The sequence below is a fragment of the Rhinolophus sinicus genome, linkage group LG10 (genome assembly GCF_036562045.2).
Source record: "Rhinolophus sinicus isolate RSC01 linkage group LG10, ASM3656204v1, whole genome shotgun sequence".
NCBI classification, from domain to species: Eukaryota; Metazoa; Chordata; class Mammalia; order Chiroptera; family Rhinolophidae; genus Rhinolophus; species Rhinolophus sinicus.
The window spans coordinates 110,813,000-110,834,472 of record NC_133759.1 but is presented as its reverse complement, the minus strand read 5'-3'; the positions used below and the strand labels follow the sequence as shown (position 1 = coordinate 110,834,472).

The window sequence follows — 21,473 nt, the reverse complement described above, 5'->3', positions numbered from 1 at the left end:
ATGAGCCCTGCGCCCCCAGCCAGCAGCACGGCTGGCCGCGCCTCCTTCGTGTCTCTCCTGTTCCCTGACCCACTAGGCACCTCAGCTACGATGTCATCTTGCTGGCAGCCCGCTCCTCACCAGGCTGGGGACCCCTGCTCGAACTCGCCCGAGGCTACCGGCCTCAGCCCGGGGTCCTAAGCCCTGCCATCCATCGCCTGCAGCAGGAATCCGCCCTTTCTCCTCCCGCCCGCAGTGCTGTGTTTGCCTTCTGAAGCCAGGGGCCAGGCCAGTCCACCCTCCCCACTGCCCAGAGCAGCACAGGCTGCTTGCCCTCAGTGCTCACAACCTCCCCCACTGCACGACTACCCTCAGGACCCTGTCTCTGCCCCACGAGGGAGGTCCGACTGGTGACTCCACTAATGAGGGGAGGGCAGGAAGCCAACTCAGGCCAGGGGGACCCCAGAGCCAGCTTCTAACCCATGGCCCTCATTTGCTCCTCCGGGCTCTTTTCGCGGTGACGAAGGCATTTACAGACCACAGCCTCCATCCTTTCAGCCACCTCTAGACTCTGGTGTCTGAGGTCACTCAGAGGCTGGTGCGCAGATGTGAACACAGTCCCAACACGTTCCCAAATGAGCCTGCTCCTCCAACAAGAAGCAAAGCCATCGGCTTCAGAAGGGACAATGTCCTGAGACTCAGGCTGCCTTGACAATGTTGTGGAGGCGGCTGGACTGCCTGTCTTGGCTGCTCACGGCGTGGCTGTCTCCCTGTGCATCCCTCAGGAACGGGCCACACCGGCCTGTGTCTGCACTTGATGTCACTTTCGTGGCTGTCCAGTACTCCATAGGTGGCCCAGATCACAGCCACCCACATTCTGCCAATGGGCCTATGGGCTGGCGTGGACGGGCTCTCCCAGGCGCACACCTGCAGCCCTCACGTGCCCCTAGGTGTATACGGTGTGCCCAGGAGCCGAGTGCGAGAGTGCCAGCTGCCTCCCCTTCGCCCACACTGGACACTGCTCATATGTCCTGTTTTTGCCAACCTGGTGGGAGCGCCGAGGAAGTTCCCCAGTTGTCACGAGGTCGAGGCCCTTCTCACGTATCTGTTGGCCACTCACACTTCTGCTCTCAATGGCTGCCTTTCAGGTAAGTGCTCTGCCCATTTTTTTTTTAAAATAATCTGAGGCATTCCACCCTGGCCACCGGCTCCTGACCTGACTGTGCCCTCCCTCGACTCCCGTCAACAGAAGGAGAAGCCATATAACAGAGGAGTCAGCAAGATGTCAGCAAAGTTCTCAAGACAGCGGCTCAGGAAACAAGCTGTGCTGCCCTCTGATGGGGAGGCCACCACATTGCAAGGACGGCGGCGCTGACCCCCAGGGATGGGGCTGCGGTGTCAACGATGTCACCAGTGTTCCAAGACCCCCACGCTGTGGCAACTCAGGTGCATGCGCTCCTTACCAAGGTCAAGGTCAAAGCTACTGGAAGAGGTTTCACTTATGTCGGCCCCAGGGCGGCAACATCCACAAGTGCACAGGGACTCTGGGAGCAGGGCAAGGTGGGGACCGAGGACCAGAAACAGGTCACATGTCCTGATTTTCACATGAAGCAGGTGCCAACCTAAGAGTGTGACAAGCCCAAGCTGAATGTCTCAGGCCCGCCAGGTCCCGAGGGCAGGGGGACCCTGAGGCCCGTGCTGCCACCACCTGCGCCCAGATCCACATCTGCTACCTGCTGTGTGACCTGGACCAAGTGCTCAGCCTCTCTCTGCCCCTTTCCTCCTCTGTGACAATCTAGTGAAAACTCCGGAGGCACGAGGCAGAGCATCAGGCACCCAGAGTGCTCTGTATATGTGAACTCGGGCACCACTGCTCAGCTGGGTCACCCTGTCTGTTCCTACAAGGTCATCGTGATAACTCAAGCAGCGCATGGGGCACTGAGTCCCCAAGGGGCATCTGGCACCCAGCACAGGAAGAGACGTGGTCACAGAGCAGGCCTGCCAAACATGCAGACAGATGAATCACAGTCTCTAGAACAAACCAGGTATCCCCAAAGGGAACCTATCAACGGCTCTGCGGTAAGAGATGAGAACATGCCAGGTCCATCCGAGGGCACGTCCGAGGTGTAGGCGCATCAACCAGCCCGGCCAACGCCGAGCTGTGGAGAGGCTGGAGGTGGCCCAGGAAGGAAGGAAGGAAGGAAGGAAGGAAGGGAATAGGGGGCGTGGAATGTCAACAGGTTCCTGGCACTGCACCCCAAGCTTCTCATAACCCTAAACACAACACCCCTAACTTCACTGACAGGTGGGCGATGTCACCTGTTCTCACAGACAGAACAGGAGCTTTAAGTTTGGGGGCTGCCCTTGAGCCCACTCTAACCTCAGCCAGCCCCAGACGCGGCCCCCGGCCCAGGGATGCAGCGACCCTTGCACACCTCTCACTGAGCTCAGGGCCACAGTTCCTCCCCAGCACACTGGTGGGTTTGCAGGGATGAGGGGGAGGAGCACAGCAAGCAGCAGCAGTGCGTGTCAGGGAAGGAGAGAAGGCGGGGCCGTCTGGGATGCCTGGGGAATGAGTCCCCTGGCTCCTTTTCTGTAGGATCCCTGGCCTGACCACGTGCAGTCATCACTTCCAGGAGGAGCGTGTTCACGGCTTTTCCCAAACGCACTTCATGCAGAACCTTCTTGGGACACCTTGGGCCGCTGGGGTTCTCTGCAGTTCAGTCTGAGGAACGCCAAAGCCCAAGGCGGAAAGGGGTGCGGGGCCCTCGACCGACTTGCCGCGGCCTGGCGCTGGCCTCTGGCATCGCTGGGAGTCCTCCCTGTGCATCCTGTCTGCACACTAGGCCGGGACCTCCTGCCCTCCTTCCCCATCTCACACATATGGGTTTCCCCAAAACACGCCATTTGAACTAACAGCGCTGCAACTTACAGGGGAGGCAGGGGGGTGACATGGCACAACCACAGGGAGGGCACTTAGTCACTTATGAAGTCAAACGTATGGTCGCTGTTAGTTCGGCTGTCCCACTTCTAGGTGCTCCCCCAGCAGAGATGAAAACATGTCCCCATGGACAATACAGCAGCTCCAGTCATAAGAGCCCCAAACTGGATTGGACCCAACTGTCCACCAACAGGTGACCAGGTAAGCCTGTGTGGGCTGCTGACACGCGTGACCCCGTGGACCAACCTCAAAGCCCAGACACACGTGCACACCCCAGGCCCCCGCTGTACACAGTTCTGGTCAGTGAGACCACACGGCAGAAAGCACACGGAGCTTCCTGGATGACGGACATGCCGTGTTGTGGTCAGGGGTCGGCTGCGCAAGTGTGTGCATCTGCCAGGCTCCCTCAAGCTGCACGCTGAAGCTGTGGGGACTCACTTCCCTGGGTAAATGACATGTCAGCAACGCAACTGCTTCATGAAGAGAGGAGCAGCATATTTTAAAACCACCCACCCAGAGGCTCTTCTGGGCTTGTCACCATTAACATGATGTTAACTGAGAAATCAGAAACTAATGTGCGGAATGCTGTAGAACTGAGAGCTGTGCATTTTTAAGTTATAAGCAGGATAATGATAAGCCTCCCAAGGCGAATACGGTTCCAGCCTGAGAGCAGCGTGTCTGTGGAGCTCCCCCCAGTGGCTGCCGGTGCACCTTCACCCTTGAGGACAGGAACGCCGGCTCGGCAGCGGAGGGCGGGTCGGAGGCCCGGCAGGGTGCAGCGAGCCCGTGGTGCCATGCAGAAGGCTGCTCACAGGCGTCGCAGTTCCCAAGTGGTGAGCACATGATATAATTCAGTGACTTCTACGGAAGCTTTCACCCCCAACCAGCTGCTGAAAGCAAATCAGTGCACCGTCACGTATTCCTGAAACACCAGGAGGAACGGAATGTCCTACAGAAGCTGTGTCCACGCAGCTCTCAGAACTGCCAGCAAATGCTGCCTTTACAAACCCACTCACAGCAGCAGGAGGGGCGCTCAGTGCACACCGGTGCTTGTCTGCACACATGCACACACGCACACACACACTACACATGTGCACATGCATGCACACGCACAGGCATGCGGACACATGCACACGTGCGTGTACTATGCACATGCCTGAGCATTCTCTGGCCAGGAGAGGCCCGCACAGGCGCGGCTCTGCGGGGGAAGGAGCGAGGCTGGGTGTGGACACTGGGTTTCTGCTTAGTGACGGACGGCGCACAGTGCTTACATGGCAACTCCACGCTGCAATTTCTCATCTCCAAGCCAAACACGTGGTGCACGTACCACATGTCAGGGGCACAGACAGGCAAAGAAGAAATAGGTAATGTAGACTTTAAAGAATGATGGGGGTTTGGGAACAACTTTTTATCAAAAGAAGCAACAGAGAATGGCGGTGGCCCTGGGGCCCGTTCATGAGGGGCCCGCAGGAAGACGCGGGTCTAGCCTCTGCTGCGCTGGGACTGCCTGTCGGCCTGTTGTTAGAAAGACTGGTGGGAGGATCAGAAGCAGGGGTAGGAGACAGGCAAACAACCCTCAAGGAGGCACCCACAGCTCCCTCCGGCCGCGTCCGAGGCCAGGAGGAGGCTGAGACAGGATGCAGCCGGCAGGGCAGTGGGATCTCGGGCAGGTGGCCCTGTTCAGGGGCTCACTGGATTCCCTGTGAGGCCGAGACCCGCCCGCAGGGTGGCCGGTCAGCACCTCGGTCAGCGCCTCCCAGAGGCCTCTGAGCCCCTGACCTGCCAAGAAACCCCCAGGCAGTGGCCAGGCTGGTGCTGAGATCCACATAAACCCACAGGCAGCTTCACCTTCCTGCCTCTGCTGATTGAGCAGGACCAGGAGGGCAGAATAAACAGCTCAGTGACAAACAGCGATGGGACGGGGGCGGGGACTGCCGGGCAGGAGAGAGCCTTGGGAGGTGGGGAGAGCTGCAGTGTTGTGCTGATGGCGGCACAGCTCTCAACACACTACAAACCACTGAACTGTACTTTTAAGACAGGGGAGCGATGTGTACATATACCTCAGACAAGGCTGTTTTAAACATGTAAAGCTGTCTTATGAGTGAGTCAAGACAAAGGGGTCATTCTGTTGGTGTCACAGGAAGTGACACAGAGTGTAACCCCCAGTCCCCGAGTTGGACACCCACCCCCGACTGACCGAGGAGGGTCCAGGCTCCGGGAGGGGAGGGCGTAAAGGCACAGCCCCCATTTGTCCCTGTCACTGTTTCCACAGACGCAGCTCGTCGCACGTGAGCTGTGCCTCTGCATTGGCGTCGCGGGAGCCTGGCCACAGGGGGCTCTGCAGGCCAGGAACGAGGCACGTAGCACACGTCCAGGGAGCTGGCACCATCCACGCGGGGCGGTGGCAGGACCCCCATCTCGCCGCCCGTCCCCAGGAGGGCCCCACCCCGGTCCCACATGGTCCACCTGCTCCATCATTACACGGGGTCCTTACAACACTGTGTGCAGCAACAGAAGGGACCAGCCCGCAGTCACCAGCTTGCAAGTGCAGGGCAAGGCCTGGAGCTGCAGTTCCGACTCAGAACCCAGCGACCTTGCCAGGCTAGTGCCTGCTGCCCCGGCTCCAGGAGCCCTGCGTGCCCTGTCTCAGGCTGGTTCTCCTAGCCGGACCCGGAGGCTGAGGGAGGCGCTCACTGTCGAGGTAGCTCAGAGCCTCTCCTCCCACTCTGGCCCCAGCTCATTCCATCGGCGTCTGACCCAAGGCTGGGTCCTTCCAGGGGTGCACAGGACAGGGTGGGGCTAATGGCTGTGGGGTCCAATACCAAGGCACCTCATCTCCCAGGAAGCGGGGAGGAGAACCCAGGATGGTGAGACTGCCAGGAGCCCGCTTCCCTTCTCCGGGGGAGACCAGCCAGCCCCCTCGGCAGCCCTCAACCTCCACGAGCCCCCCCACTCCCAAGCGAGCAGCTCCGCGAGCCCAGGCTCAGTCCAAGCGCCTCTCTGGCACGGCCACGGGTTTTCCACGGAGCTCATGTGGGCTGCGGGCACTGTCAGCGACTCCAGACTGACTGGGCACTGCTTAGAAAGTTCCCCCTTCTCTTACGTCGCCACAGGGCTTACATCTCATAAAAGGGACGTGGCCACCAAGTGGGGGCAGCATTTAAAGAGGAATGTGCACTTTAAGTTTCAGAGCAGGACTGGGGGGCGGGGGGATCTGTTTCTGAGCTCTTGCCTCCTCTTGGCAGAGCCTCTCTCCTTCAGGAACTTGGGGGCCCCGGCCGCTTGCAGATGCCCCTGCTAATCGGGGCCTTGCTGACCCCGTCCTCGGTTAGCCCCCCACAGTTCTTACCTGCCCTGTACCCGGCCAGGCGCCACCGGCGAGAGGCTGCTGGGGAGCAGCAGGGAGGTCTGCTCTCACATGGTCCTTGGGGCAGCTGCGCCCTAACTCTGCGTGACCCCCGCAAGTCCAGGCACAGGCCTGCAGGGCGATGAGGCAGAAGGTCAGGACTCTGGCCACCTCACGTCCACCCCTTGTGGGGGCAGAGGGCAGACCCCCTGGGCCAAGGGCTCCAAGGCCCTGGAGCTGAGGCTCTGGGGGGGCCTCTGGGGGCCTTTCTTTGGCTACACAGGTTGTGAGCGCGTCCCTTGTTCTCTGGGTGGGGCTTTGGGTCCTATTTTCAGAGCAGACGTTGCCTGCTTTCTGGGAGGGACTGTTCGCAACGCGCCAGCGTGTGGGCTCTACAGGAAAACCACTGCCGGTCTGGCCCGTGGGGAAGCACAGACGCACACACCGCCTTTCTGTCTGTGTGCAGCACTCAGCTGCCTCCCTCCCCAGGTCCGCCTGAACTTTCTGGGTCACATGGCCACACCATACTTGGCTTAACATGCAGTGTGTGGTCTGAATGACTTAAGGCTGAATTCCTATTTTCCTTACAGAGCTGTAACTGTTTTCCATGAGCACAGAACAACTGAAGGAGAGGGTAAGGCTGGAAGCAGGGCCCTCTCCCTCCAAAGTGGGGCCCCTAGCTGAGCCGTGTACGAACCCCGACCGCAGGCAGAGAACTGGAGCAGAGCCTTCGCACAGGTGAGTGCGGAGCGGGAAGCAGCACCCACCCTCCCAGCTTGCCTACCTAAGTGCCTGTTCTCGGGTTTGCATTTGCGGTGTTTAGAGGTAGCCGGGGACAGCAGCAGCTGTTTCTTTCTGAAAACCAGTCTGTGTATACTATCAGCTGGTTCCAAAGAAAAGTAAAGAAATGTATGTTTCGAGCATTTGGACTGGGGATGATGGAGCAGACTGCTGAGGTCCCCTCATTAAGGGAAGAGTAACAGTGACCCTAATTTGGTCTCCTGAACACAGAGCTAGAAAAGGTCTGTTAACTGTCAGAAGTGCATGCAGGCATCGCCTGGAGATGCCAGATCGGTCACCGCTTTTGGGGTTTCTCCTGCGGCAGAACTACGGACAAGTCTATCTGGCAGAATACGATGCGCGTGTCACAGCAAGCACGCCCGGAACACACGTTTTCATGGGGCATGGACCCAGGATGCAGGGGTCTTTCCTGACAGCTGTGGGGAGGGGCTGCGCTTCTGTGCTGGGGGCGCGGGCAAGGAGCCTGGGAAGGAAGGTTCCAGTACTCAGACCATGCAAGTCCCACCAGCCTCCTGCACAGGTGGCTCAGTGTCCAGCTGACATTCAGGACTAGGTAAAAACCAGGAAGGAAGGTCCTGACCCCTGAATCCTCTCCCAAGTGGAGGGAGGCACAGACCCGCGCCCGGTCACCTGGTCTGATAAAATCTGCATATGCGTGCTGAGTACGCATGCTGAGTACGAGCCAGGGCTTAGTACTTTGCCTCAGATCACAGTGTGTGTGTGGGGGGGAGTTCTGCCTGCACGGGATCATGACAGTCTAGGTGGGGATGATGAAATGCCTGACGAGCTCCCAGGCAAGCAGATATGCCTACAAAGGCTGTGGGGATGGCGGGTGAGGCAGGGTGCTCGGCCCCGGCAGGAGCCACGTAACCCAGTGTGTGAGGAAGGGGCGCTCCAGGGCCCACGGCGCTATGTCTGCTGGCGGTGTGTGTGTGTGTGCATGTGCCCACAGGTGTGTCCAGGAGAGACAGAGAAGGACCACACTTTGGAAGGCCCAAGAGAGGCTGAATGGAAACCTTTTTCATCCTCCAGTGAGGTTATTTTCCCCAACAGCCATAAAAGACAGTCAGGGCAGTTCCTGGAGTTTGAGTCAGGACCGCAGGAAGGGTGAGGAGGCCCGACGCCCGTCCACAGGAGCAGAAGGCCATGCTGCCACCCGCACCGGCTCAAACCCCGGGTGGTGGGCAGAGGCGGGGCCCCAGGGCGGGCTCCCACAGGTCCCCTTGACCTCAGTCCCAGGTTGCACGCCACACCCAGTGTCTGTGCAAGCTCGCGCCCAGCCACGTAATGGGGACACGGGCTGACATGGTGACTCATCGGGCCACTGACTCGGCCCGAAGTCTGCAGGGAGCAAGGGGACTGGAATGGAAACATTTATGCAGCCAAGACCAGAAGGCACTAAGAAAGCCAAGTCCTGCCAGAAGGTGGAGGGAGGAGCTGGCCAGAGGGGAAAGAGCCAGCCTGGGGAGGGGCAGGTGGGGTCCTCCAGAGGGCACGCTGACAGGAAGCTGCACTCCCCACCGACCACCTTCTCGTGAGGTCACCACTCTCACGCTGTCAGTGTCAGGGCTCGTGGCAGGCAGGCACCCAAAGCCAGAGCGGGCACCGAGAACGACAGCTCCGGAGAGACTGATTCCGGGACTACAGGGCATCAGGTGGCCATGTGCTCTCAGGGGCCTCACCCCATCCAGCAAGCTGAGGACAGTGCAGAGTCACTTGGCAGCCTCCTGACCTCACAGGTTTACCCTCTTTTTACACAGAAAACCAAGCTGTGAGGCTTCCTGGGCTCAAGCATGGGATTGGAAAGGACCCACGATGGCAAAGTCAGAAACAAAAGTCCACAGTAGGGGGACCGTTAGTAAATGATTGTCACAGCACTACGGTAATTACTCACCCATTAGACGACAATAAAACTGCAGAAGCATGGAAACCATTTAATAACCAAAGTGCTAAGTGGAATTAGCACAACTCCCACTGGATGTAAAACTCAACCATGTATATACAGGTCTGTAACTGACGGTGATTAGCGAAAGGGAGGGCAGCTGCCATGAGAAGGACCCAGCAGAGCAAGGCCTGGATCCTGGGGGCTGGAGGGACCCCGGGGCAGGCATGGGGGCTGTGAAGGAGGGGAGCACTCCCCATGTGTCAACCTGCTCCCCGTCCTTCCCCTGGTGTCCTCCGGGAAATACTGATCCCCGTCATTAGGACAGGCTGCTGTCATGTCCCCACCTTCTAACTCTGGGGAAGCAATCCTGGGTAAGGTGGGGCCCATGCTTCCTAGAGCCATTCTGAAAGACTATTTACGGAGCTGTAGCCAAGAGCTGCTATAAAGAGCAGAAAATTCTCAAGGCTCTGGCCTCGGGGAGCTCCCAGGGGACCCTTCTGTGTGGCTCAGGGGAGGACCCCAGAAGCTCCGGTTCTCGGCTTGAAACTGGCAGCAGACAAGCCACGGGGTCTGACCTGGAGGGTCAGCCCATCTTCCCAGGAAATTACAAGCCTCAGGTAAGAAGCTCTGCTTTTGCTGGAGCGTATAGCACAGTTAAAGGGGCAGGTCTGGCAGGGATGCAAAGCAGTACGGCCATGTGGGAAGTACGTCAATATTCACGTAAAGTCAACACACTTAGCGCAGAACCTGCAACCTCACTCTTAGGTATTCACTCAAAAAAATAATTTACATAAAACCCTGTGTGCAAATATTTAAAGAAACTTTATGCATGATAGCCCAACCCTGGAAATAACCCAAATGTCACTCAAATGGTGAGTGGATCAGCAAACTGCGATGCCTCCACGCAGCCCGACGCTGCTGAGCAACACAGCGGCGACACTGACCCACGCACCTCACACTGAGTCTCGCTCAGTGCACCAGACTCACGTGGGCTCTGTGCACCCGACATTCTGCAAGTGTCAAGCACAGGAACAGAAAACGGTCACTGGGGCCAGGGATTAGGGTGGGCGTTGACCAAGGACCAGCACAAGGGGTGTGGGGTGAGGGAACCTTTCTGTGCCGTGTGTGGTGTTTCCAAGGCCAGACGCACTGCAGCACATGCCCAACAGTAACTTTAACTGCACGTAAATGTAACACAGGCTCTCGGGCCAAGTACCCGGTTTACATCTCAACGCCATCAGATGCTGTTGTGTGACGGGGCAAACTACTCGCTATGGTGACGAGCTGCCTCAGTTGTGAGGTGGGGTTCTGCCTGTACCTGCGTTGTGTGGGAAGCTGGAAGGTCCGAGCACATTGCTATATAGAAAGTGTCCCCCTGGTGTCTGGCACCTGGGAAGCACTCAGTACGTGGTGACAGTGCACCAACCAGGTCTGACCCTAAGAGCCCACTGCAGTCTCTTCTCTGTGCACGCCCTCTCCCCACCCTCTCTCTTTTGGGGGCTACAGGGGGAGACTGTCAAGACCAAAGAGAAGCCCAGCATATAAGGGAGCCGGGAATGGGTGGGTGGGAGGTTGGGTGGAAAAGCCGGAATTGTGGACAATTTCACAAGAAAATGTCTTCCATATGTTATTATATTATCTTTCCAAATAAAATCCAAAAGCGGCGGTGAGGAGAGAGGTGGCCTGGCACGGCAGACAAGGTGGCTGAGCAAGCCCACCCCTGGGCATCCCCTTTGACCCCTGGCAGGACTTGGCCTGTTCCGACCGTGAGGCAGGGCGTGGGTGTGAGGCCGCAGCAGGACGGGCTCCTTAAGGTGTGTGCGCCCGGGGCACACCGCTGGGAGCAGGGCTCAGAGCCCCTGGGGCCTGGAGGCGGGTGACCACGAGTGAGCTCACCGAGTCCCCATCAGGCCGCCCGCACCCAGACCAGGGATTCAGGGACACTCAGGGGTCACCGCCAGGATACCTCGCTCCTGGGCCCGCATCTGAGGCAAAGGAGGAGCAAGACGGGGATCCTGTCTGGGCGTGTACAGCCCTGGAGGCCGTGAGCTCCAGCCCTTGCTCACAGAGCCCTGAGGCAAAAGGACCACAGCCCGAAACACAGGAGACTGGGGCAGGGCGGCATGCAGAGGCCAGCGGAGCGCAGCACACACCCTGCCGGCCTGGGCGAGGGGGTCCTACGAGGCCTTCCTGTCCTTGGACGTCCCCAAGCTGGGAGGTGGTTGGTCCAGTGCCCGCTGAGCAGAGTGGGCAGCTGACGCCTGAAAGTTTAGGTAGCCTGTGGGCAGCAAGTCGGTGTCAGCGCAGGACACCCCTCCTGTCTGGGGACCCATGAGACCTGTCCCCAAGGGGAGAAAGAGGACATCGTAAAGCTGGAGCTCCTTCCTCCCCAAGAAAGCCGCTTGCCTTTGGAGAAAAGCACAGAAAGCAGCAAGAAGTAGTCAACAAGCTTTTCCATCGGGCCGGAGTCCAGGATCTGCTCTCAGGCCAGGCTGGGACACACGCGTCCTCCTGTGACAAGCAGGGGTGGCCCTGACAGCGAACCCCAGGAAGTGTGTGCAGCACTAGCCGGCTGCAGAGACCGGACACCGGGACTGACCTGTGGGCAACATTCGCAAAACAGTCTGTCCAATTTGCCTGAATTAAATAAAAATTTCCAATTACTTCCTCTCAGCCCAGCCATTCCTCTTAATTCCGATGTCACTGCACGTCCGGGACATCACTCATCCCCTTAAGCACTGGGACATGAAAAACATCACAACTCACTGTGTCTCAGAGCAGAACATACCTGGAGACACACCCCTGGAGAACGTGTCGGCACAAATCGTGTCTTCAGGCCCGTGGGACAGAGCACGGGGATAGTATGGGGAGAGAATGCTGTTTATGCACCAACATCAGCATTTGTACAGTGGCTCAGTTTACCACGTAGCTGCGAAAGTGCACCTGTGAACCGGCACGTGTGTGTGACACCGTCAACCTAAAAACAAGAGCCCAGTTCAAGAGGCAAAGCATGCAATGCAGGAGCACAGATTCCGGCAGAAGCCCAAATAATGTCCCAATTACAGGGAGAAAGTGACGATTTTTATGAGAAAAAGGAAAGGAATAGTTACATGAAAGGAAGAAAGAATTAGCACTGGAAGGAGCTGACGGGCTGAGCTGCTCCTGGCTGCACATGGCTGCTTACTGATGCCGTCCGCAGACAGAAGGGCCGTCACCTTCAGTACTGTGATCAGGATGTCCTCAGTCGTGCTCGTTACACACAGCTGTTTAGGAAACAATCGTATCTGGCCCACCCCAAAGGTTCACGGAACAAGATGAGTGAGGCAGCCCCTCTGGACGGCTGCCTGGCTCTATTCATGTCACTTCCCATGATATGGTCAGAAAAGGCCACGGCAAACCTGTGTGTGCAGAGACCCACGTGCCAGACAGTCTGGGCGACGTATAGCCTGCTACTCTAGTGTTACACGCTGGGAGAAGAGGCCTTCCACTTTGGCTCTACTTCCGAATGACATGTTTGCAATCTGTGGTCACACTGTGTGGCTGCCAGCCTGGCCCAAAGCAAGGATATGCTTACACACACACACACACACACACACACACACACACACGGCTGCCCCCACAGAGTAAATGAAAGCTGGCTGTGGAGTCAGGCCCACCTTGGAGCACTCCACTAGAATTAAGTTTCCAATTTTGTCGCCTTCAGTGTCCTTTGAATAAATAGTGATGCTATCTCCCAGCCTCATCTGCTATCTGGTTATATTTAAGGGGGGGGACATTTATGGAGACAAAATTACCCCCGTGACAAAAGATGGGCCAGGAAGGCTCTGAGCCTGTCAGCAGTGCTACTTAAAGCCCCAACCTTGGTCTTGAAAGCTCAGCTGCAATAAAACAACTGGCAGATAAAAGGGTAGGAGGCATCACAACCCGCAGGGTCCCTCACGTCGGCCAGAACCAGTCAGAACTTCTCTGGGTCCAAAAGCCAACGACTCATGCCAGCTTCACTCTGCCCAGCCTCCAATCAATGTGGGTTCTGGCCATTTCCTGCACGAGAGCAGACGCCCCAGCTGAAATAAGCAGGATGCATTGCATGGGCTCCAAGCCCGGGTCCTAGAACTCTAGCCCCCACAAATCCCTCACTGAACCCTTGGGGGGCAGGGTGAAGACCCCTGCTGCTCACACTCAAGGAGGCGGCACCTACATAGCGCGGGCTGAGAGCCCTCAGGGCCGTGTGGGGTGGGGTGAGGGGAGTGCAGGCAGTGTCCAGAAAGGTGAGGCAGGGAACCACAGCCAGAGCCGGTAACCGCCATGGGGTGTGCTTCTGTTACAGGCCGGCGCTGCCAGGATGAGCGCCCGCAACATGTCCTGGGTACGCTACCCGAGCCACGTCTCCACAGCAGTAGAAGACGTCATCGCCTCCCAGGGCATCATCTCCAGGTGTGCGCAAGTCTACGTGGCTCTGCTTGTCCCAGTGAGCTTGGTAACCGGACTGTTCAACTTGACCACCTTCATTTGGGGCCGTGCCAGGCTGGGGCGCCTGGATGCGTTCCTCTCAGACCTCACTGTCACCAACGTGCTGGTGACGCTGCTCTCACTCACCGCCGCCAGCCGGCCGGACTACCTGGCCACAAGCCACCTGGGCTGTGCCACCCTCTCCTTTCTGTCCAACGTCTGCTACTTCAATGCCCAGTACGTGCAGCTGGCCATGCTCTTTGTGTTCCTGCGGCAGGGCCCCTCACCCTGTCTGCGCACGGACACCAAGGGGGCCACTGGGCCTGTGTGGGGCCTGGCTGCCCTTGGGGGCTGTGCCCTCTGCAGCTCCCTGGGAGTGGTGTCCCTGCTGGGCACGTCCGGGGAGCTGCACAGACCCACTCTGTGCCAGCTGGACCCTCTGACCGCCTGGCCGGAGTATGAAATTGTCAAGGTCGGCCTGGGCTGCGGGCTTGCGCTCCTCCTGGAGCTGGCATTCCTCACTCTGCTGGCCGTCCCGCGGGCCCGGAGGGACGCGGGCTCTGCTCACCCAGCAGTGGTGGCCATCGCCCTGACCACATTCGCCTGCCGACTCCCCTACAACGTCGCCCTCTTGCAGCGGGCCCGGCTGAAGCTGCAGGGGGACATCGGCTCCCCCAAGGACGAGCTCCTCTTGAGCCTCGCGGAGCTGGCCCTGTTTGGGGAGAGCTGTGTGAACTCCTTGGTGACCCTCTTCCTCCACAAACCCTGCAGGCTGGCACTGCTTACCCTTCCAGGGCGTCTCTTCCGAAGGTGCAGGAGAGGAGGGAGGCCAGCAGCGGCTTCTCCTTCCAGCGAGGACGAGGACGGAGTGAGGTCTGAGCCCCGCCCACCGGAAATGGGCCTGACCGGCAGGTGAGGGACGTTCCTGGCAGTTGGGGAACACTATGTGTTTGCTGAAACTCAGTGTGCCGGTGGGGGGGACAGAACCGGAAGACACATATTAAACACCAGCTTTCTGGCACTCAACTTGATTTATGCACGAGACCTTGGCCCAAACCAACACACTAAAGGACGCCCTGCAAGTGAAGGGCGCGGAGAACGTGGGAGAAGCCACCACTCCCAGGCAGAGCGGGTGGGCATGCGTGGGACAATGGAGGGGGTGCCGGCTTGGTCTGCCTGCTGCCTGGTGTCTCTCTCTGGCTCTACCCCCACCACACAACCAAGAAGGAACTGGGAGAGGAAGGCACAATTCAAGACCTTTATGATCTGGTCCTAAGTGGTCGTAGTTGCTTAATCTTCAGCTACCACGTAAATCTTGCCAAGAACAAACAAGGTTTGTGTTTCTAAGTTTATCGTCCTCACTGAGGTCCGAGAACCATGCAGCCTTCTGAGCACTACTAGGACGGGCGTGAGCCCCCAGCAGCCCTCCTTGCTCCTGTCACCTGGCAGGCCAGGTGCCCATCGGCAGGGGCTCCGGGCAGGGCAGCGAAAAGCTGCTCCCAAAGCACCATCCGTTCTAGTTGACGTGTTGGCAGAAAGGCTAGGAACACATGGGAATAACGGTGCGAAGTACGGTGACTGATCTTCCTCTGAAAGGTTCACCATCGTTCTACCTGGATTTATTTGAAGATGTTCAGGGTCGAACACAGAAGAGACATGCAAAGGAAAGGGCTCGCTGGGCTTTATGGAACCTATACCTTCAGAGCTTCATTTTTTTTTTTTTTTTATTACGACCACTTTTCAAGAGCATGTTTAGGTTTGCCATAAAATTAAGAGGAATTCAGAGGTTTCCCATCCCCCGCCCCAGGCGCAGCCTCCTCACAACCAACATCCCCACCAGATGGTGCATTGGTTATGTTCAAAGAACCTGCACTGTCACATCACTGTCACCCAGAGTCCGCAGCTTACATTACGATCACTCTTCGTGTACTTGTTGGGTTCCAGCAGATGAATAATGGCACATACCTACCACAGTATCAGACAGACCAACGACCCTAAAATCTCTGTGCTCCAGCTTCTCCCCCAGCCCCACCCCACAACCTGACCTCACTGTCCCCATAGTTTCGTCTTTTCCAGAACGTCATACAGTTGGGATGACACAGTGTGTATTGTAGCTTTTTCAGATTGGCTTCTTCCACTTAGTAACACGCATTCAAGTTTCCTCCATGTCTTTCCATGGCTGATGGCTCATTTCTTTTTAGCGCTGAATAACAGTCCATTGTCTGGATTGTCTACTTTAATGAACATTTTAATGTTAATCTGAAAACTAAAGAACAAAAAATGCCTTTGTGAGTTTATCTTTTCCATGTTTACATATTTATATTCCTTTTTGGAAGAATAAGGATTTGGATCTTATACATGTAAGTAGCTTCTCTAATATACCATTAAAATATTAAATTCTTTCAAAAAACTCCCCTTCTACTTCTTCTTTACGTCTCACATATTGATAAAACCTTTACTGTGTGACACATGCACAGGCTGGTCTGCTCACGCATGCCCACGCGGGGACAGAGGAAGCACAGGTGACACAGTGGGTCATGTGGAGAGCGACGTCGTCCTCCACCAGCACCGTCCACATGGACAAGGAGCGTCAGGCTGAGTGTGAAGCTGCTGCTTCGTGTGGTGCAGGCATTTTCAGTAGCTGCTGGACGTTGTGAACATTCCCTGCTCACCGTTTGAACTTCACTGTCGTTTCTGAAGACACTGGTAATGACTGGCAAGCACCTCAGTACTTGTAGGTCAGCGCGATTCTTCCGAGGGTCATTGTGAATCTTTGTGGTCAGGTCTCCAGCAGCCTGAATACTGAGATGCCCTGTTCGGGTCCTTTCTTGTTCCCATAAATGTTCAACGGCGTCCTGTGGTCCAGCTGGTGCAGGTGAAACGCTGGCCGGCCGGCCCCCCGGAGCTCTGGGGTCGCTGCGCCCCTGCTGGTCGGTCGGGAGCATCTTCATGCCCTGTGAGCACAGATTCAGCCAAAGGCTCCAGGGATTGCCACCCAGGCCTCGGGAGGGCTTTGTCGCTGTGGCTCCCTCCTCTCCAGTGCTGTGCCCTGCCAGTGCGACTGCCTCGGCCCCCAGAAAGAAAGCCCATCGTCCCCCAGAAAACCCATCACTGCCCCTCCACCTGGCAGATCCTCCTGTGCTGTTGGGACAGGCCCGATGGCACAGGGTCCCCACCTGACCCCTCTCACGTGAAAGTCCTGCACCGACTATGGTCCCAGTGTATGAAAACAGTTGTCTCATGTTTCAGCTGGTTTTTAATGGTTTACGGCAGGAGTACAAGTTCCCTTGAATTACTCATGCGTGGCCAGAACTGGAAGGACCTAAATTAATGTATAAAAACACAAGGACAGATGCCAACAGCTTGCTAGTTTCAAAAGTAAACAAGGTGATTGAAAGTCCATGTGCACAAGGGGCTCCTTGGGGAAATGGCTGGTCCTAGGACTGGGCAGCAAATGTGCAAGGTGAGCCTGGAGAGTGTCTAAGTATTTCAGCTCAAGGACTGCTTTAGAAACCACCACAAGAATGGACATCAGTGGTCCTCACACGTTTTCTTTTTGGCAGTAGGGTCCTTTCTTTAAGCAAAAGCCCAATATTGGAGGCATGAAACAGGCCCTGCTGCCGGGAGGGGGCGGGGAGCCCAAGCGTTACCACACCAGGGTGCCCAGACCCCAACAACCGGCCCCACGGGACCCAGGATGACCCAGTCACCCCTCACCCTGTGACAGACTGGACACACTGAGAACAGCCACTTTTCAAGGACAGAGCCATGAGAAAGCTTTGGAGCCAACAGAACCAGGACAACTCGGAGGAGGTGGCTTTCTAGCCATGGGCGCACCCCTGAACCCCGAAGAACGCCTACAAGAAAACTCAACTTTAAAAAGACAAATGAGAACTGATGGGAGGCGGGGGGAGGAGCCACTTCCCAATGGCCCTGAGCCTCCCTGAGGACAGAGCTCGGGGATCACTTCAGGTGCAGCTGGGACAAGGACCCTGGCATTCAGCCTGGCATCCCAGAACGCTCTACCCATAAGCACCCCCCGGGAACTGGATGGTCCCTCCCCAGGCAGAACCAGGCATGCGCCATCAGTCTGCGCTCCCGCGAATAGTAACTCGTGTTCATTGGACTGAAATTCCTAAAATTGGGGTCCTGTTGCCTATACGAACCAGTCACGTGCGGACTGACAAGTTATTTAACCACCCAGGGCCCTAATGGGATGGTGGCCCCAAGAAGCTGTAAGCACAAAACCAGCAAACGAGCCACAGGACCATCCCCCCCAAAGTGAATTCCACAGAAAATGCCAAGCTGCAGTGGTGGAGTGCTTGCCGGGGACAGCGGTGGAAGTGCAAGAGGCGAGCGACTATTTTTATGTGGCATGTTTGGCTATTTCAAGGTTTGGGTTTTATTTTATTTATTTATTTAGCTGCGGAGGAAGTAGTACTTTCTCATGACTCATCTCTTTCAAAATGGTGGCTCAGGCATTTTTGGTACTGAAATCAGCTTGAGTTTGCAGCTGCCAAAAATATGTCTAAAACCAAATCATTTTCATTTATGTTATCATGTCACTCAAATGTTCAGGAAACTAACACCTGAGAATCATGGCTGGATTCTAAAGCTGGAACGAACCCTGAATGTTAGTGTTTTCCCACAAAAAGTATAACTCAGAATTCTGTGTTGAAAAATATGTGCGTGTTTCTCAAAACACTTATCTGGAAAATGGTAAATTATTATCATTCAGAATGCCACCAAGCTCATGAGCGATAGGCTCATTACAAAAGCAAGAAGGTTCGTGGCACTCTGGTGGCCTGGGGCTCACGGAACCGGGGTTCCCCATGTGCCTGACCAGCCCGTCCCACCAGCGGCCTTGGCTTCGAGCCTGTCAGCGGCCTCTGTCCTCTGGAAAGGTCCACGGCAGCAACTCACTTTCTTCATATTCGGTAACGCAAAAGACCACTCAGGGTCCAACCCCACAGCCTCAGAAACTCAAAATGGGAAAAAGACACCAAGAGGAAAGCATGAGAGCAATTCAAAGGTAATGCTTATGAAACCGCAAACCTTGGTGTGGGTGGCCTGAGCACACCTCTGCAGCCCTGCCCCACACCCATCTGGGGACGTGGGCCCTCCCAACACAGAGCTCTGCCAGCCTTTCTCCAGGCCGGTGGTAAAACGCCAACCACCAGCAGGTGGGGCGCTTGAAGGCCCCCCACCTAAACACAGGACGGAGCACATGGCTGGCACTCGGAGGAGGGGGTGCCGTGGTGGGGAGGGGGCCTCCTGGGTCTGTCACCCACACCTGCAGGACAGGTGCACAAGGTGGGCTCAGGAGCAAAGGGCAGGGGAGAGCAGAGACACGGCTGACGTTCAGAGCAGGACGGCTGATTCCTAATTTATTTGCCCAAAGACCTGCTGCTTCCTGGGTTTAAATTTCTTTCTGTGAATGTCCTTATAAAATGCCTAGGTTACATTTCCCATGTAGAACTCACACGCTACTCTCTAAACTCAGGAAACATAGTGTTTAGTTCTAAAGCCAGCCAGTTGTTAAAACAAGCAAGAATATTTAAGTTTCAACACGTGATGATAGGTTATTATCTAAAGGATAAACAAGACCTACTTGCAATCCCTTCAAACTTGAAAAAAATTGTATCAGCGAGGGAAGAAAAGCAGTTAAACTGGAAACTTCCGTAGAAATGTTTAGTGGGACTGAGCTCATTGCCACAGTGTGAGAGAAAAACGGCCAGCAAAAAAATGGTTAACGCTGGCCTTGTAAGGAGGCTGTGGCCGGTACAGAGCAGAATGGGCGGCCCTGGGAAGCCTATAAAGCCTGCTGGCTGCTGCACAGCGGGCTCTGGCCGTCTGTGACAATGACAGGCAGGCCTTGGCTTCCACGATGGAGCGGCTGAGGGCAGCAGCGTCTGCTCGGAAGCCACACCAAGGCGGCTGCTGGAGGTGGCACAGGTGGGTCTGTCCCGGGCTCCGCCGTGGGTGGGCACCCAGATGGAGGGCGGATGCAGGTGTGGGGAGACTGGGCACCCCCTGGGGAGAGGGGCGCCAGGCTTCCCAGATGCCAGGCAGAGCCACGCCCCACGCGGGACAACCCAGGCTTTGCCCTGAGTATCTGTGTGCCTGGAGAAGGGCAGGCTCTGCACCTGCGCTCCGTTCCCAGCGCACGCCAAAGAAACTGTTGTCCAGTATTCTGTCATCTTTTGTTCAAGCAAGGACCTGAGATGACCCCACTCTGCTTTACAGCACAGCCCTTCAGTCACTGCCAACCCAGGAAGTCACAGGTGGATTCACATTCCTTTACAGACACGCAGGCCTCCTCCCTCTGTCAGAAATGTGCCATTTCTCAGGATCTGGACGAGCAGTGGAAATCTGAAACAAACCAATATGAAACTGCTCAACACTCACCTTGCTGCTTACACATTCTGGGTCCATTTTCTGAGGACGCTGTCAGCAGTAGATTTAATACTGAGTTAGACCATTGACAGCGTTTGTCAAGGAGCGGAGTCTCCAACGAGCAGAAACGCAGGGAAGGGCTCGGTTGCGGTTTCCCACGCGGTCTGTCTTAGCAACTCCAGGGAGCGACAGGGGTCTGTGGCAGGTTCTACTCCCCTTTCAGCTTTTCTCTAAAATGCAGTCCAAAGCCTTCCAGAATTTCCACATTTAAAGACCACAACAGAGTCTGAGCAGTTTTTGCTAAGCAATGAAGCACAGAGGCATTAAACAGGGTGCCAGTGGAATCCAGCTTGTCCACGCCAGCAAAGCCGTGGATACACCACACTTCAAATAACTGACACCAGGGCTGTGATTAATCTCTGTCATTTCTCCTTTTTTGCTGAAGCAGTACTTTCAAGCGATAGCTCAACAAATGCCTACTCGGGCCTCAGTAACACTTTAAAAATGATTCCTGATGCTCTCACTGGGTAACACAAAGATGCAGAAGTAAACCAATTCAAGTCCATTTTAAAGTGACCGGTCAGTTCACTGCGGGTTCTCGACCTGGGCCTGCTGCCATCGGGCTGCACCCCTCCCTGGGGTTACTGCAGGGTGTCCTGGTGCCAGAAGCACCCCCTCCCCAGCTAAGATGACCCAAATACCACAGGCACTGACCACAGGCCCTGGCAGAGCCACAGAGAATGAGCAGGCAGCTGGCTGACACAGCCCAGGCCTGGGAGCCCACACTGCAGGTGAGCAGCCGGCGCTGGCCCTGGCGGAAGCAAGTCGGAAGGTTTCCCGGAGACAAACAGCATCACAAAAATACGGTAGGTTTTACAGTAAGTCGTCACAAGTCACAACACGGAATAAAACCTCAGTATTATTTCCTGAAGCGATTCCCATTTTTCACTCGTTCAATTCCATAGTATGAATAAAACTTTCCTTTTTGGCATCCAAACTTAGTGCTAGGATTAGCAGAAGAGCTAGGTTTCTTTTATCATTTTTATTGTAAGAGAACAGATTCTGCTCCAATTTCCACAGAGCTCTGAATCCACCGTCTTTCAGAAAAGCTGGGTTTTTCCCTTCCTGTATTTCTCTTTCCAACAGCTGCGGGAATAAATTTTATCTTCTCTCCGGACAGACAGTAGTTTTCCTGGGACTTCCAAACCCGCCCCCACATTACTTCAGAAGGCTGCTATTCGACTATTGGAAAACGACAAGGCGTCCATCAGTGTGAGGATGACTCACCGGCCGGTCCCCATTTAGACGCGGCGGCTCTGGGGGCCGGCGGGAGGAGACGGGCGCTTCCTGCACTTCATTCTTGTGCCCCAGCTCAGTGACCACTGCTGCCAAGACGATACGCCTCCGGCTGCCCTCGGCGGACAGCCCTGCAAACCCACACTGCGGACTAACCCTCTCCCTCTGCCCTCCCAGGTGCCCCGCAGGCAGAAGCGGCTGGCAGCGCGGACACCGGGGACCTCAGCCTGGGCTCAGCTTCACGCAAAGCAAACCCAGACTGGCAGGGGCTGCTGGCGCCGGCTGCTTTCACAGGTGCCCAGACCCCCTCAGAGGGCAGCAGCACCCTTCCTTCTAAAGACAGGCGTGTTGTCTGTCCAGAAGGGGTTGCTGGGAGCCTC

The 21,473-nt window shown here is 56.4% G+C and overlaps 2 protein-coding genes across 7 annotated transcripts in view; one reads left to right on the top strand and one right to left on the bottom strand.

The window, feature by feature from the left end:
• Window positions 1-21,473, bottom strand: part of CHLSN (cholesin) — a 91,860-nt gene that overhangs the window by 42,635 nt on the left and 27,752 nt on the right. Inside the window, exon 1 of one of the 6 annotated variants that reach the window (XM_074314040.1) lies at window positions 19,810-19,946. The exons of 4 other annotated variants lie outside the window; for them this stretch is intronic. In XM_074314040.1, the coding sequence (XP_074170141.1) occupies window positions 19,810-19,836 (27 nt within the window). In that variant the 5' untranslated portion in view covers window positions 19,837-19,946. Of the gene's footprint in view, window positions 1-6,269; window positions 6,444-19,809; window positions 19,947-21,473 lie in introns of those variants that run through there. One more of the 6 variants, XM_074314046.1, reaches the window with a different exon arrangement.
• LOC109455719 (uncharacterized) lies at window positions 6,549-15,811 on the top strand. The gene is made up of 3 exons (XM_019747466.2): window positions 6,549-6,755; window positions 6,857-7,004; window positions 13,280-15,811. The coding sequence occupies exon 3, from the start codon at window positions 13,295-13,297 to the stop codon at window positions 14,315-14,317; it is 1,023 nt and encodes a 340-aa protein (XP_019603025.2). The 5' UTR covers window positions 6,549-6,755; window positions 6,857-7,004; window positions 13,280-13,294; the 3' UTR covers window positions 14,318-15,811.

Coding starts and splice junctions, on each gene's coding strand:
- LOC109455719 (XM_019747466.2), top strand. CDS start 13,295: ATGAGCGCCCGCAACATGTCCTGGGTACGCTACCCGAGCCACGTCTCC.